This window comes from Haplochromis burtoni, unplaced genomic scaffold (assembly GCF_018398535.1).
Source record: "Haplochromis burtoni strain Fernald_Lab_line unplaced genomic scaffold, NCSU_Asbu1 Contig_107, whole genome shotgun sequence".
Taxonomy (NCBI): domain Eukaryota; kingdom Metazoa; phylum Chordata; class Actinopteri; order Cichliformes; family Cichlidae; genus Haplochromis; species Haplochromis burtoni.
Window position 1 is genome coordinate 294,906 of NW_024582468.1, and position 15,509 is coordinate 310,414.

Below are 15,509 nucleotides of genomic sequence, written 5' to 3' on the forward strand. Positions count from 1 at the left end.
CAGAGTAGAAAATCACCATGTAAGAAGGAGTCCATTTACCATCCCTTAAAGTACAGCCAGTTCCTAAAAGTAGACACGAGTTGGAGATTTAAAAATGAAATGCACGACTCGGGGTTGGGCTCCATTATCAAGAAACGGGAGAGAGTCTGAAGGGATCTGCATGAATGGGTGAATAAAGCACGAGTAGATACAATGAGAGGCATTGTCCATTGACCACTTTTTGGCTTTGTTGACAATTTACAATTGCATCTTTCTTGGTTTTGCCGGCGTAACATTGAGTTGTCTTTTCACAGGCTCTCACAGCAGCCCCACACCTGAGTAATCTTCTCTCCTCTGACGCTGTAATCCTCTGTTACACCTTATGCTCAGATGTAAACCAGCCTGAGTGCTTAGTCATTCAAAGGTGCCACAATATGAGAGGAGCTTTGTTCCCATTAATCTCTCTCTATCTACAGTAGGTGTCATGGGCCCTGCCTGATTACTGTCTGAGTCATGCAAACTCCACCGACTTTAAGTAAACGCGGAAAAAACTAACATCAGCTTACATAAGAATAACTTCTTTATCAATTAGTTGATTTTAAAAAAAAAAATACTCTCAGACTTGTGACATAAGGTGACATAGAGACAGATATGTCTAGAGAATGCAATCAGAGACTGTAGTTTGTTTTCTCAGTTAGTAAGAGCTTTATTACTTGTTACATTTGGATAAAACTTATATAGCACCAAATTACAACCTGTCCTCTCAGGACACCTAGAGTAGCAACTAAAGTCATGGCCTTACGGTTTTACAGAGAGAAATTGCTGTTTTGATTTTTTGTTTTTTTGCTGGAAAGAGGCCAATGGCAAGAAGCAGCCTCAGGGAACATCTGTCACCACAACCGGCTGGGGTGAGGAGAAAGTGAAAAGATGAGCACAGAGCGACAAACATTCACTAGTACAGCAAGTAACAACAGATCAGGAACATGCAGCTCCAGAAGCAACTATATGTGCAGAAAGGTTACGTGCAGAGAGAATAGAAAAAGTTAATAATATGCAGTAGCACCATAAAATCCAAGGGAAGCAGATATTAAAGGAGAGTTGCTAAGTGCATCATGTGAGGCCTCCCTGCAACTGGGCCTAATGCAGCAAAACTTATCAATGAAACTTGAACAGAAAAAAAGTGTTTGACACCTAATCTTAAAAGTGAAAAGAGTCTATGTTTCTTAAACCACGTTAGGAGCTGGTTCCACTGGAGAAGAGCCTGATAGCTGAATGCTGTGCCTCCCATCATACGTTTGGAAACTCTGAGAATCAGAAATAGGGCTGCACTCTGAGAGGCACGTGCTCTTTTGGGAATATAAGGTGCTACGAGGTCTTTAAGACACAATGGAGGCATGGTTATTTAGGACATACTCAAGTAGAGGAATTTTATATTTAAATCTTGATTTAACAGGGGGAGCCAACAAAGACTAACCAAAATGGGAGGAATCTCAAGAATTACAATTGTCCAGCCTGGAAGTAATAAATGCGAGGTAGTTTTTCACCATCACCCTGAGAAAGTATGTTTCTAATTTAAGTAATAGTAAGAAGATAATAGAAGGCAGTCCTAGAGGTTTGTTTACTGTGTGAATTTTTCTGAACGAAAAGGACCTGATGTTCCTTCCTAGTGGTCTTGGAGTTTAAGGTACTTCCATCCAGAGAAAGTATTTGGTTGGATGGCATGTTTCCTAAATCTTTACAGCCAAATATGATAGCTTCACGATTCTGAATTTATTAGGAGAAAAGTACATGTCATCCAAGCCCTAATGTCTTTAACAAATAGTCCAACTTATTTACATCTCCTGGTTTTATAGCTGTGCAGAAGAGCATATACGATGAAAATTATCAGTTGTATCCTTTCTAGTATTTGTGATCTTTGATTAAAGCCATTATTTGTGATAGCAGCTCTTTTCTTTGGCTTTGCTTGCCAGAAGGACAACATCATTTGTCATTTGTAAAATGCCTTTCTTTGGTTACACCATTTTGATGTACTGTGATGGTATTTTCCTATCTAAAAATGAATTTAATGCAATGTTGAGGCCATCATTCTCAACTGCTCGGCTACTATAGTGATTTAATTTGTAGTGATTAAAAACCTTGAGCATTCAGATGAAAACTAATGATTCATTGCAAGAAATAAACTTGTCAAGGGCTTTTCAATTTGGGTATCAGAGAATAATAATAATAATAATAATAATAATAATAATAATGGATTGCATTTCTATATAAATGAGAGTAACGCTTAAAATCTTAGCTCTTGGGTTTTACAAATAACCCCATCTTAACTTACAAACCTAATAGCACTGTATCACCCCAAAAGAGCACTTTGCTCTCAGATTTAGGCTCCTAGGGAATTGAATTTAAAAGTAGAATGGAAGGCAGAGCCTTCAGCTTTCAGGCGCCTCTTCCGTGGAATCAGTTCCTCGTTAGATTCAGGAGACAGACGACCCTCTACTTTTAAGATTAGGCTTAAAACTTTTCCTTTTTGATAAAGCTTACAATTAGGCTTCCAATGATGCATTTAGCATTTCTTCTCCACTCCCCTTTTTACACTATCTATGTGATTATATGCCACTCTGCATTTAACCATTAGTTATTATCAATCTCTGGCAATCTTCCACAGCATGTCTTTTGTCCTGTCTCCCTCTCCTCATCCCTAACCGGTTGCAGCAGATGGCTCCCCCTCCCTGAGCCTGGGTCTACTGGAGGTTTCTTCGTGTTAAAAACTGGAGTTTTTCCTTCTCATTGTTGCCAAGTGTTTGCTCATAGGGGGTTCCACAGAGTTGATTACAGACTGGAAAATCAGTGGGCAGCGGGAGAGCAGACCTAACACAGAAGCTCAAACTGAATCTGTCATCCATATTTAAATGTCCGTTCTAGCTCACACACAACACACACACATAAACAAACTCCCACGTTCCCATACTACTGTATCTCTCTAAAAGATCTTAACTGCAAACAGTGTTTGAAGGTTGAATAAGAGGGCAGACTCTACTGCGTGATGAGCTACTCTTGGCATAAACATTTTTTTCCCTCTTGAGTGAACCACCTTTTATATTTTTTTTTTTGTTACCCTATTAAATGAAGGTGTGCATGTTGCCTCTACCTGACATGCTTTACTCTCCCTGTTAAGAGTTTTCAACTGATGTGTGCAAATGTCAAGCAGAGCTTTGGCTATGGGGGTTGCACTGTCACAGAACATGAGCATACAGTGAAACAAGATTGTCCCAGACAACTAAAGCCCCAGTTGAAAGTGCACATACTGACAGATATATGTAGCCCTACACTTGTAAGATTTTCCACTGCTTTGACCGATCTAAATCCACATAATCCTGTTGATTCTGGCAAAAACTGTAGAGCAGACGACTCAAAAGTTGCGTGTAACCACAACAAAGGCCTGGTTTTCATTGGTAACACCAGCTGTGAAACGTAAGAGGCGAAGAGTGTTTTGTACACCATATGGTGTCAGTAAGTCATATTTGCAAAAGGACAGCAGAAAGGTGCTATGGGTGCGAGGATCTCCTATGTTTTGGTTTTGCATCCTTACTGAAGGTTCATGCATGGGATCCTAAAGGTGTTTCATGCCCCTTTGAGTCATTGGTCTTAACCTTCACATGACCTATTATTAGATGCGCTGTCTATATTAGAACAGTTCCAGCTGTACTATTTTAAAAACAAACAATCTAAATTAAGCTTTGGTGCGCTGTTTCAGGATTAAAAGGTTACAGGCGCCGTTACGTTCTTAAGCTATCAACCTGCAGAATCCTGACTGGTACAGTAAATCAAGGCACCTTCATAAATAGCCTCTTGTGTCTTGCTCTTGACCTCCACTTCGTTGCCTTACTTCATCGTTGCACAACTTTCGCAGAAGAGTTAACAAGAACAAGCAGTTCTCACATTTCATTTTGTCAAGATTCTTGTTAAACCCGGAGATTGCTGTTTTATTTTTGGTTATCAGAACAAGATCATAACTTGCATAAATAAACACTGGTTACATAATTTATTATGAATAATAAAAAGAAAAATCTATATGCCTAGGCTGTCTTACTGTGGAGGTCACATCACCTTTCTTGATGTCATATTCCTTAATGGTCTTCGTGTTTCTGATTGAAGTAACAGAAGTAGAAGATAAACACTCAGTGGAGGTTATCAATGCATGAGTGTGCTGATTTAAAAACAAAAAAAAATCTTGGTTAACTTTCTCAGAAGGAAGTAAAATGTGTTTTACTGAAAATCTTTTCCTCGAGCGGATGTGTTGTCAGGCTGTTTCCTTCCAGCTAAGATAACACTGTTCTTTTTACAGGGTCACGTGCTTTCACCTTATTCGCAGCGCAAACTGCCCCCCACAAAATCTTTAAAGCTACCTGAAATGCTAAAAAACATACTATGTAACATCCCAACCAGGCTGCAGCTGTTTTGAATAGTAATTAAAACCTCTGATGTTTCTCTAACAGTGAGAGATGATATTCGAGCAGTTGCAGTTTAAGCAAGTCTGCTATGCAAGATATACTGTGGTCTCACGCTTACAGAAAATACTGTTTTGACAGATGCATGCCAGATTGTCAGACCAGTCAGCTGTTTGAGCTTTCTATTCTGTGCATGATTATGCAGTTGCAATTTCTTTCCTATACAGGAAACCTTAAGTTCTGCACAGCAGGCATCTGTGTAGCTTCACACAATGACAGCAACTACACTGCTGATTTGTTTGTCCACTAACTCAATTCTTTCTGCTTGCAGTTTCTCCTGCTGAGAGAATCCGGTTTATCCTGGGAGAGGAGGATGATGGCCCACCACCTCCCCAGCTCTTCACTGAGCTGGATGAGCTTCTGGAAGTGGACGGGCAGGAGATGGAGTGGAAGGAAACTGCCAGGTGAGCTGCTAAGGCAAATGTGCTTACAGCTTATCCCCCCCATTTCACTTTAAGAGCCATGGGAAGTGGCTCACCATCCCGTGACTGGAACACAATCCCTTATAAATAATCATGTTTTGTGTGTGTAGGGAAATAGGCAGTGCCCTAGTGAACTCCCAGTCTACTCTTATCTGATCGAAATCTATAGTACCTGCTCTGTGAGACCCGGAAAAGGCAGCAACTCCCACATGATCAAAACAGGCCTCAAGTATACAGGGACATTTTGGCATGTATAAGTGGAATCACTACACTTGTTAATGGATTTCTTTTAATTCACCTGTGGCGTGCTCAGTATTACAATAAATCATCAGTTATTCCAGCTAATCAAGCTAACATTGTGCGACTTTCATATAGAATTATTATTTTCAAATGTTCCTGGAAGACTATCAGTAAATTTTATCTTAAACCTGACCTTCTCTGATTTGACCTACTTACCCTGTTCACTGCAGTGCTACTGATTACATGGGGGGGGGGGGCGTGTTACCTTGGTATAACTTACAGTGTTGGCTTTTGTCATGGATTAGGAGGTAGTACTTTATAATACACAATGGTTGTTGTTGTTGTTATTATCATTATTAAGCTAACAAACCAGCAGATATACAACATCATGAACGCTTCAACTTTGTTCGTCTTTTCTGACTAAATCTGATCACTGAGCAGCAATTAAATCAAATGTAAGACTGACCAGTTACTCAGTGTTTGAGGTAATCCTGAAGTAACGATTAATGTCACCTACTCTGACCCCTCAAGTAAAGTGAAGCTTCATGCTGAGGACTACCTTGTTACTTTAGCATTACGTTTCCATTACTTGCTATTCCTTTGTCCGACGTAACCAAGTAAAGGAATTCAGTGAATTCAAAAATCTCAGCACCTTTTGTCAGTTTTTGCACAGATAAGTGTTGTGTCAAGCTTTGTCTATGGAGCGTTCTTTGAGAAGCATCGAAACAACGATAAGGAGCTGTTGTGTTTTTCTGATTCTTTGTCTCATTTTGTAAAAAGAGCAATGGGATTACACGGAAGGACATGTAAGTGAATGCCTTAGGACTCGCATTGTCTCCGTGGCCAAACTCTTCCCACAGCAAGACGGCCCGTCACAGACACGTGGACCGCAGCCAACCAGAGAGATACTCTATCCCCAGTGGAAACTCCATCCCCAGGCCTCATGAGAATGGTTCTTTGTAGTGGTGACATCTGAGGCATTATTATTAAAAAGAGTCCTTGTCCTGAGCCTTACCTTCGAGGCTGAGCTTATCCGTGGCAACAAAGTTGAAACGTTAAAATGGGATCTTGTTTGAACGCCGTTTCCGAGCAATGTGTGGTCTAAAGGTTCCAGAGAAGGCTGTCCCCATTCCAGTGAATAGCATGCTTTCTAAAGTCTAGTGATTTATTTTTTATTTCTACGCGTTTCTGCATCCCACATTTATGCATTGTGAAGTGTGACAGCTTCAAAACATTGCACTGCTGTTTTGTAAAGAGGACAGAATCCATATTGTCGCCATTTGTTTTCCGCCTTTGTTTATTTTTAAACCTCCGTTATCTTTGATTTTGACCTCAACCTTCAGGTTGAAGATGAAAAAAGATGATGGATCGTACATTCTTCTGCATCTGAGCACAATCACTTGTCCAATTCCGGTATGGTTCACGCATATTTTGCCTCTTCTTTATTTTCTCCCACTCTGACCAGGTGGATCAAGTTTGAGGAGAAGGTGGAGAAGGGAGGTGAACGCTGGAGCAAACCTCATGTGGCCACGCTGTCCTTGCATAGTTTGATGGAGCTGAAAACCTTTATCGAGAAGGGCACGATCGTGCTGGATCTGGAGGCCAACTCGCTGCCACAGATTGTCGGTGCGTGAGGTTGACTAGATCGAAAGTGCTCCTGAAGGTTTAGAAAAGCCCAACTGCCACTTACGCTTGATTTTCAATCTGTCCCCTCTAACAGAAATGATCACTGACAGCCAGATTGAGAGTGGTCAGTTGAAGGCAGACCTGAAGGAGAAGGTCACATACACCTTGCTGAGGAAGCATCGGCACCAGACCAAGAAGTCCAACTTGCGCTCTCTTGCAGATATTGGCAAGACTGTTTCCAGTGCAAGCAGGATATTTTCTAGCCAGGAGAATGGTAATGCAGAAACTCTTATTTCTCCTTATCAACTCAAACGCCTTCTCCTAATTTTTCTGTTCATTTTTAACTCTTACTGTTTTAGGCTTTTCTTTTTTTAACACAAACCTGTCCCCTTTCTGTTTCTCCTCCCCCTCCCCCCTATCTTACTGTACTTCTTTTCCTCTCTTTTTTCCTTTCCTCCCACGGGGGTCTGTACTTTCTGACTTCCTGCATCTGGGGTGCAATAGCCCGCAACCCCCTCGAGCACCCTGTGCCTTGTTTAAACCCACAAGACTCAGAGGAACCATGTGAGGTCATGAGGAGCTCCAGCATGGGATACCTCTGTAAGTGAGGTCATAGCCCTCCAGCTGAAAGCAGCATTGTTGGAATGTAGTCCCATGGAAGGCTTGTGTGAATGGAGATAGACAATTGTAAATTAGAGAGGAAAAAAATGCAATAGTGTTGAAGTTTCATTAAGTCAACTGTGTTTAAAAAAAAAAAAAAAAAAAAAAAAAAGGCTTAATGTGTTTATTCATGAAATCAGCCTGGAAACGTATGTGGTGGACAAAAGCTAAATATTCATTTTGCTGTAAATCAAATAGTGATAGACTAATGTTCTCCACCATTGTCAGTAGCAGAATTTCTAACCGAGTTCCAGAGTTTACATTCTCAGTCGTCTGCCAGCCGTTGCTCAAACAACTATTTACGTGTTTAAACAGCAGACCTAAAGCAGTCATCTATCATGCTCTCTTGTCTCTGACTGTCTGACATTTGTCCTAAGTCTTAAGCCCTGACACATTTAGCTTATTTCTCAGGTTTCCGTCTCTTTTCAGCCTCTTTCTCAGCCAAAAATATCTTCTTCTTTTTTTTTTCTTTTTTTTTTAAAGTTCTGCGTTCTTGCCCGTCATCCTCTTTGATCCTAACAGAATCTCCCCTCTCTGCAGGTAGTCCAACTACAACCCACCGAAACCTCACCTCCAACAGCCTGAGTGACTTCTCTGATAAGCCAGAGAAAGATCAGGTAATGTGTTTCGATGTGTTATTTGCATAGAGTCATATGGGTTTTGCGCCACCGCTGTCAATGTTCACAAAGCAGCACTTAGAAAGGGCATCTACTGGGCTGTATGAGTGCTTCAGCATGCTGCAACATAGACTGGAGACTGACCCCAGAGTATGTAGAAACATTAGCTTTATTAGTGTTTATCCACACTTTGTCAGGTGTAGACAATTGGCAGTTAAGCCATGGCAGCACCCGATTCTCTTGCAGTGGCACTGCAAGGTGGAGGGCGTAACACATGTGAGCCCCAGATGCTAATAAATAAGACACCTTCCATTCTTCTCTCTGGTCTGAGTAACAACAGCTTACTGTCTTTGTCGTGTGAGTTTCTGTCATCCACTGTAGTTTCTTTCGCCGCCGTGACTCATGACAACTGTAAATGGGCTGTATTGTCTGCGTTTTTCTGCAATCACAGAAGTAGTTAAACAGTAACTGAAATCACCCTCAAGCAACTGTTTATAAAACTGTACATTGGTCAAAATGGTGTGTTTTTCTTTAAGATTTTAACAAGGGCTTTGTTAATCCTCTCCCTTAGTTGATGTAAGTTTTTACAGGCTCAGTTTAGATCTCTATGAATCCAGACTGAGGATGTATGCTTATTGGACGGCATAAAATCAAACTGCTGTTCAGCACATAATTGAAGGAAGGGCAGGTACTGCCTGTTCCTACACACTTATACTGACATCAACAAAGCACACCACTAGGTTTGCATGTACATGATGCCCTAATCACTTCTACAAGAGGAAATTTGCAGCCTAACCCTAACCCCCCTCCCACCTCCATGATTACAGCTGAAGAATAAGTTCATGAAAAAATTGCCCCGCGATGCTGAGGCTTCAAACGTGCTGGTCGGGGAGGTAGATTTCCTGGAAACCCCCTTTGTGGCTTTTGTCCGTCTGCAGCAGGCTGTCATGCTTGGGGCACTCACTGAGGTCCCTGTGCCCACAAGGTAAAATCGTCCAAGGTCCAACTTGCAACATTTGAAACACTGGCCAAAGTCTTTGAGATTCTCACTTTGTCACATCTCATTTTCTCATCTTTGTTTAGATTTCTCTTCGTCCTTTTGGGTCCCAAGGGCAAAGCTAAATCATATCATGAGATAGGAAGAGCCATCGCTACCCTGATGTCAGATGAGGTATGAAATAACTTCGTATTTGTTGGTTTATTTTCTCTTGTGGACTAAATTTTGAACTGATTGTAATAATATGACCCACAATGGAGACTGACTGACTACTTTTTTTTTTTTTTTTTTACTAGTTTTACTGTTTTAACACATTAGATTTAACTTAACTAGCCTCTGACTGGTTGTGAACTTAAGATGATGGTTTTGGGCTATCCAGTTGCATTCATTAAATGAATGTTAACCCTTCCTGTTGCCAATTGTGGTTGGAGCCAAGTCTTTGTTTTTCTTGTATCATAATGTCTCAGTGAATGGTCTGTCCAACTGAGAGGTTAATTGTTAATCTCTGTGTTACAACTTTTTGACCCACTTTTGTTTTGGCATAAGCATATCATATGCAAAGAAAAATGACAGGTTCTTTAAACTGCTCCACCTTTAAACATCTCTGTGTCTCTGCTGTGTAGCTTCACTCCTGGCTTAACGTCTCAGTGTTGTCAGGAATGTTAGCTGATAGCTCATAACATTCTTAATCCTGAGATCACCTGGCGGGCAATTTCCCACAGGCCTCAGCTCTTTCCAACATATCTCTCGAGTAAACACGGTGAGATAGGAAGTGTTTTTCCAGGATTTCCTCAAGTTAAACTTTACTCCCATGAAAACTTTATGAGCCGTTCTCAGCCGTTTTTGAGTCATCCCCTCGTAGTACTATCCTGCATGCCTGTTTCACTGCTCGTGAGACGCACAGATATTGATTCATTATTTGGGTACATGGTAATTAGAATATTATGGACGTTTTGTTATGCTACTTTGTTAGAGTTAGGGGACACAGTGAATTGTTGGTTACTAAAGCTCCACTTATGTTTGTGTGCTGGCAGGTATTCCACGATATTGCTTATAAAGCAAAGGACAGGCAGGACCTGCTGGCTGGTATCGAGGAGTTCCTGGATGAGGTCATTGTCCTGCCCCCTGGCGAGTGGGACCCTGATATCAGGATAGAGCCACCAAAGTCCCTCCCTTCTTCGGACAAGAGGTCCGCTGCTAATCCACCTAATCCCAATGAATGATGTCGCTGCATATAAATCTGTTAAATCTACAAAATGTTATGTGAACATAGACGTATTTATGCAGACGTAAAAATAAAAGGGGGGTTGGGCAGTATTAATGTTTGTCCAACATGATTTTTTTTCTACGTTGGTGCTGTGCTGTGTGCTGTGCTGATGTCTGCATCGCTTTCCATATGTATATCAGCGCCAGGGGACTCAAAAGCACTGTTTTTTTTTGTTTTTGTGGAAGTTGGACGAGCAGCAGCAAATCAAGAGAACGTGGGCTTTAGAGAAAATGAGAAATTTTTGGGCTTTAGAGAAATGCACTCAATGCACTGGAGTGTCATGGGACACTCAGTGCATCCCATCATGCACCAAGTGTCACTGTATTTAGATGCCACCCAACAGCAGTTATTATTAATCTTTTTTTTCTCTCTTACTCAGCCTTTTGCCCTCTCTCCTTTCTCTCAACAGACCATGGCAGATGGTTGTGTTCTGTAGGAGGTTTCTTCCTGTTAAAAGGGAGTTTTTTTCTTGCTACTGTCTCAAAGTTGAGCAGTGTTTTAAAGACAACAAACTAGGATCCTTTGTTACACAGTTATACATAAAGTTTCAACATAAGCTGCAGGCCAAGTGCAGGTCAACCTTTTCAGAAACTGAGAATCTTACTTCTTCTCTCAAACCTGAGATAATCTCTTATTTCACCGATGTGATTAAAGACTATTGTAAATAAAAATGTATGCAGCTTGTATTATATATGCATTATGCACTTGCATGTATATTTACGGTTTATTTGCCATGATTTTCTGTTTTTGATGGTAGAAACATGACAATGATCCTGCGATCTTCATGCTTGAGTTAACTGAAAGCTTGTGGGCTTTTATTTGTTTGCTTTCTGTTTTTAAAGGAAGAACATGTACACCGGATTAGAGGCACCTCAGATGAATGGCGACACTCCCCATGACACAGGACATGGAGGGGGTGGAGGACACCAAGTTGGAGAGGAGCTTCAGCGCACTGGAAAGTAATTGTGAAAATACTGTAGAGAAAAAAATAAATAAATAAAAAAGAGGAAAAAAAACACAGAGGAAGAATACGCGAGGCGAACTATATTATGCTTGCTAACTTTAATGTCTCCTACTTGAAGGTTTTGTGGAGGTCTCATCTTGGATGTGAAGCGGAAATTGCCCTTTTTCGCCAGCGACTTCTATGATGCGCTGAACATCCAGTCTCTGTCTGCCATCTTGTTCATCTATTTGGGCACAGTCACCAATGCAATCACCTTTGGAGGTCTGCTTGGAGATGCTACAGAAAACATGCAGGTAATACCTCCCTCATCCCTTTGTGTTTAAACCCAGCATTCACACCGCTCTGGCATTTCTAAGACTGCTAAAACCTTTTGTTAGAGCCTAACTTGACATGCTTGTGTTTTATCGGTGACATGAAGAAAGTCAGACTCTGATGATTCAAAAGCTTGTGTTTGCTCCCTGCCGATGTCTCATCAGTCAAACAATCTCAGCAAAAACATTGCAGCATTGTGTGATTTCCTTTTTATGTGTATTTTTCTTTCTCATAGCCGTGGCTCTCCGGCGATGCTCTCTGGAATGCTGGTGTTTCTGCTTTTTGTTGACTTTATATTTATGCTTTTCTGCCAATGTGATTGCCTCACTGTTGTTTGTTGCTACTTGTCTGTTTACACCGATACATTGTGTCACACAGTGTACTCCTCTGTTTTGAAGCAGTCTATTATTTCAACATTTTCAAAGAGATTCTCAGCTGCCTAAAGCCCCTTATTGTTGCTCATGCACAGTGTGAATGTGACAAGGTTAAAGAGCTGATAAACAATGATAAACTGTCTCGATTTCCCAAATCCTTGCCCAACTCTAAATTTCTCCTCTGCTCACATGTGTGGGATTTGTCTCTTGCATTCTTCTACCTCTCACTCTCATAGCACATATTTCTGTCTGCCATAAGCAAACACTGTCCATTTATGAGTTTCAGACTGAATTTATTTGCACAGTGTTTGCTGCTGTCACCGTCATCATCGATTTAAACCTTTAAACTAACACAACACACTGCAGCAGATAAGCCATGTTAATGTTGAGCTCAGAGGCTCACTCTGGATCCATCTGTCACACCTGCTGTTAGCAGGAAGCGTCGTATGATTGTGATATGTCGGCGTACAGCGCCAACCGCATCCACCCCGATGCCTCTCACAGCGCGGTGTAGAAGTATGGCAGGCTGATTGGTGATGAAGCCGCTTTCTTTGGCCTCTCATGTGACAGAGACCTGAGGAGCACCAGCCTCAGGAGATTTGCCCGGGCTGTAAATAACTACAGATCCAGATTAATCAGCCACAGTAGCCTCGTCACGGCTGTGTTTCTAATGACTCCTCCACCCGCCCCTCCCTTACCAATAGTGGGTCCTCAATACTCCTGCGTCGCTACACCTTCCCACTCAACAGAGGGATTCCCTGCCCTTGCTGGATCTTTCCCCATGTATGCTCACTGCTACAGCATTGTCATTATTAGCTTTTCATCCAGTGCAAGTTGCTTTAAAAAATAAAGTGTTAAGAAAAAAACAAAAACCAACGTGAAGGGAAACTAAACAGGCCTGTCCTGATTGACCAGAACTGCAGCTGTGTATGGGGAAAACACTATTCCTGCGTGAGTAAGTAGGAATTACGCAATAATTAATGGGGAATAAAATGAGAAAGGATGCAGAATATTGTGAGAAGTGTTGTATGTAAAGTTTTCATTCTCCCCCCCCCCCCTGCATGTACTGTGTCGTAGGGAGTGCTGGAAAGCTTCCTTGGAACAGCACTAACGGGAGCAGTGTTCTGTCTGCTGGCTGGTCAGCCCCTGACTATTCTCAGCAGCACCGGACCGGTGCTAGTCTTTGAAAGGCTCCTCTTTAGTTTCAGCAAGTGAGTATTTCATGGCTAAAAAGTCACTCAGCTGTACACAAGGGTTAAACAGAGGTCAAAAACAGCAGCAGTAGACTGTTTCAGATATTTGTAGATTACAGTCTCTCCCCAAAGGACAGATGCGTGTGTTTTATAAAGATCGTTGTGACCACTACAAGAGAAGTTAAAAATATAAGCACGAAGAATTCAGGGAGATTACTCACATTTAGTAGTAGGCTGGTGACTTTGGGTCAAAGGTTGCTTCACTGGAACTTTTTATTTATTTATTTTTTGCACTTACTGGTAATAAATGATTGTCACCTGATTGTGTTTATGAGCTTTCACCTGTTTTGCCTTCTGCTTCCTGTCCCGACTATGTGGAAGACGAGAGCAGCAAGGACACGCCATCATGGTGTGATAGCAGTGCCTAAATTTTAGGTATACGTTATTGTGGGGATAAAATGTCATTTCACCTCAGTTCAAGGGTATTAAATACTGCCTACTGTCACTTCCTTCCAACTACACTACCTCTCTTACCCCCAAAGGAGTCTTCTAGCGTTACCAAAAACACCACGCTGCATATGTTCCATTATTAATAATTCACTCTCATTTAATTTTACGCTGTGACTGAAGAGTGTTGTGGCGCCTGTGCCCTCTCAATGTTTTCGTGCTTCGAGTCAACTGTTGCCGAGTCAGTGGCAGCTGCTCACTACAGCTGTTGTGGATGCATGTTATCCTACAGCTGCAATAAAGAGAAAAACCTGCTGCCGTTTTCCCTTGGAGGACCCCAGAGCAATATTTATATACCTCTGAGCGCCTTGTATTTTCTGAAAGTGCCGTGAATTCTTGGGTGGATTGTAAAATAAAATATTGAGATGTAAGAGTTCCCTTGCTCACTCTGTGTGAAATGTATCCTCTCCCTCAGAGACAACGGCTTCGACTACCTTGAATTCCGGCTGTGGATCGGACTGTGGTCGGCCATGTTCTGTCTGGTGCTGGTCGCCACAGATGCCAGCTTCCTGGTGCAGTATTTCACACGTTTCACAGAGGAAGGCTTTTCGGCGCTCATCAGCTTCATTTTCATCTACGATGCTTTCAAGAAGATGATAAAGCTGGCCCACTACCACCCGATCAACACGGATTATGATCCCAACCTTGTCACTCAGTACGACTGCCGCTGCATGCCTGGTGCGTAGTCTTTACTATTGCTGCTGCTTCAGATAGAGAGAAGATACCAGAGTAATAGGAAGAGTTTTACCTTCAACATAAGCAGTGGTATACCTCCACTCTGTTCTAAACCATCTTTTGCCTGAATTTTGGGCTTCTTTTAAAGCAGGGGTTACTCACTGCACATCGTGGGCCACATACAGCCCACTTTTATCTAAAAGGATTTTTAAATATAGTAGTAAAAAAACAAAGGTTTCTGTTATTTATTTGCTTACCTATTACTTTGATGCAATATGAATGAATGAGGGGTGAGGTCTTTAGAGTTAAAAGTAAAAAAGCTTATTCCCCTCCTGCACTTGAGTCTTTACTGTGCCAATTTTGCTCCCCCAGGCCTGATGTTGCCTTAGAGTTTCAGGAATGATGATACCATGTGATGCTGAAAGTTGAATAGTCATATATGGTTTTTGTGTTGGATTAATTTGTCTTTTAATTTAGATTTAAGTTTATTTATTTATTTTTTTGTTTTTTCAGTGAAAATGACAAATGATAGCAGAATGTGTGACCGTGTAGATATTGCTTTCTCAGCACTGCTGAGACACTGTTTTTGTGTCGCGTGACTTGCCAATATTCTTTGACACGGATTTAAAATGGCAAATGCATTTATTAGAAGACGTTTTCTTGTTTTAGTGATAAGATATTATGTTGTTTCTTCACTAGGCAACTCGTCAGAACTCTTTGATCTATCTGCCCTGACAAACAGTACTGATCTGGTATGTAGTGCCCTTGTGTTCAGTAACAATGAGTCAGAATTCACTGCTTCAAAGGCTGTTTTTTTTTTTTTTTTTTTTCTCTTCAGGCATTTTTTTGGGGGGGTTGAAACTGATAACAGTTTTGTTTTTTCTGTTTCTGCCTTTTTTCACTGCAGCCGGTAAATGCTACCTTGGCATCTCTGACCAAGAAGCAGTGTATGAAGTATGGAGGACAGTTAGTTGGAGAAAGCTGTGGCTACATACCTGACATCACCCTGATGTCTTTCATTTTGTTCCTTGGGACCTACACCTGCTCCATGTCTCTGAAGAAGTTCAAGACAAGCCGCTTCTTCCCCACCCGAGTGAGTGACAGTCACATCGTTTTTCCACATCTAGATGAGTTGTAGCCAGCGTTCTGGTGCATATTTTCCCAGATTTCC

The 15,509-nt window shown here is 41.5% G+C and overlaps 1 protein-coding gene across 2 annotated transcripts in view; it reads left to right on the top strand.

Moving 5' to 3' along the window:
* Nucleotides 1-15,509, top strand: part of LOC102292993 (electrogenic sodium bicarbonate cotransporter 1) — a 32,641-nt gene that overhangs the window by 9,161 nt on the left and 7,971 nt on the right. Inside the window, exons 4-17 of one of the 2 annotated variants that reach the window (XM_005929759.3) lie at nt 4,756-4,888; nt 6,612-6,772; nt 6,867-7,046; nt 7,277-7,372; nt 7,973-8,049; nt 8,877-9,034; nt 9,133-9,220; nt 10,081-10,235; nt 11,156-11,272; nt 11,396-11,570; nt 13,041-13,174; nt 14,079-14,341; nt 15,038-15,090; nt 15,246-15,431. In XM_005929759.3, coding sequence (XP_005929821.1) covers nt 4,756-4,888; nt 6,612-6,772; nt 6,867-7,046; nt 7,277-7,372; nt 7,973-8,049; nt 8,877-9,034; nt 9,133-9,220; nt 10,081-10,235; nt 11,156-11,272; nt 11,396-11,570; nt 13,041-13,174; nt 14,079-14,341; nt 15,038-15,090; nt 15,246-15,431 — 1,976 coding nt within the window. The remainder of the gene's footprint in view (nt 1-4,755; nt 4,889-6,611; nt 6,773-6,866; nt 7,047-7,276; nt 7,373-7,972; nt 8,050-8,876; nt 9,035-9,132; nt 9,221-10,080; nt 10,236-11,155; nt 11,273-11,395; nt 11,571-13,040; nt 13,175-14,078; nt 14,342-15,037; nt 15,091-15,245; nt 15,432-15,509) is intronic. The other variant, XM_005929760.2, reaches the window with a different exon arrangement.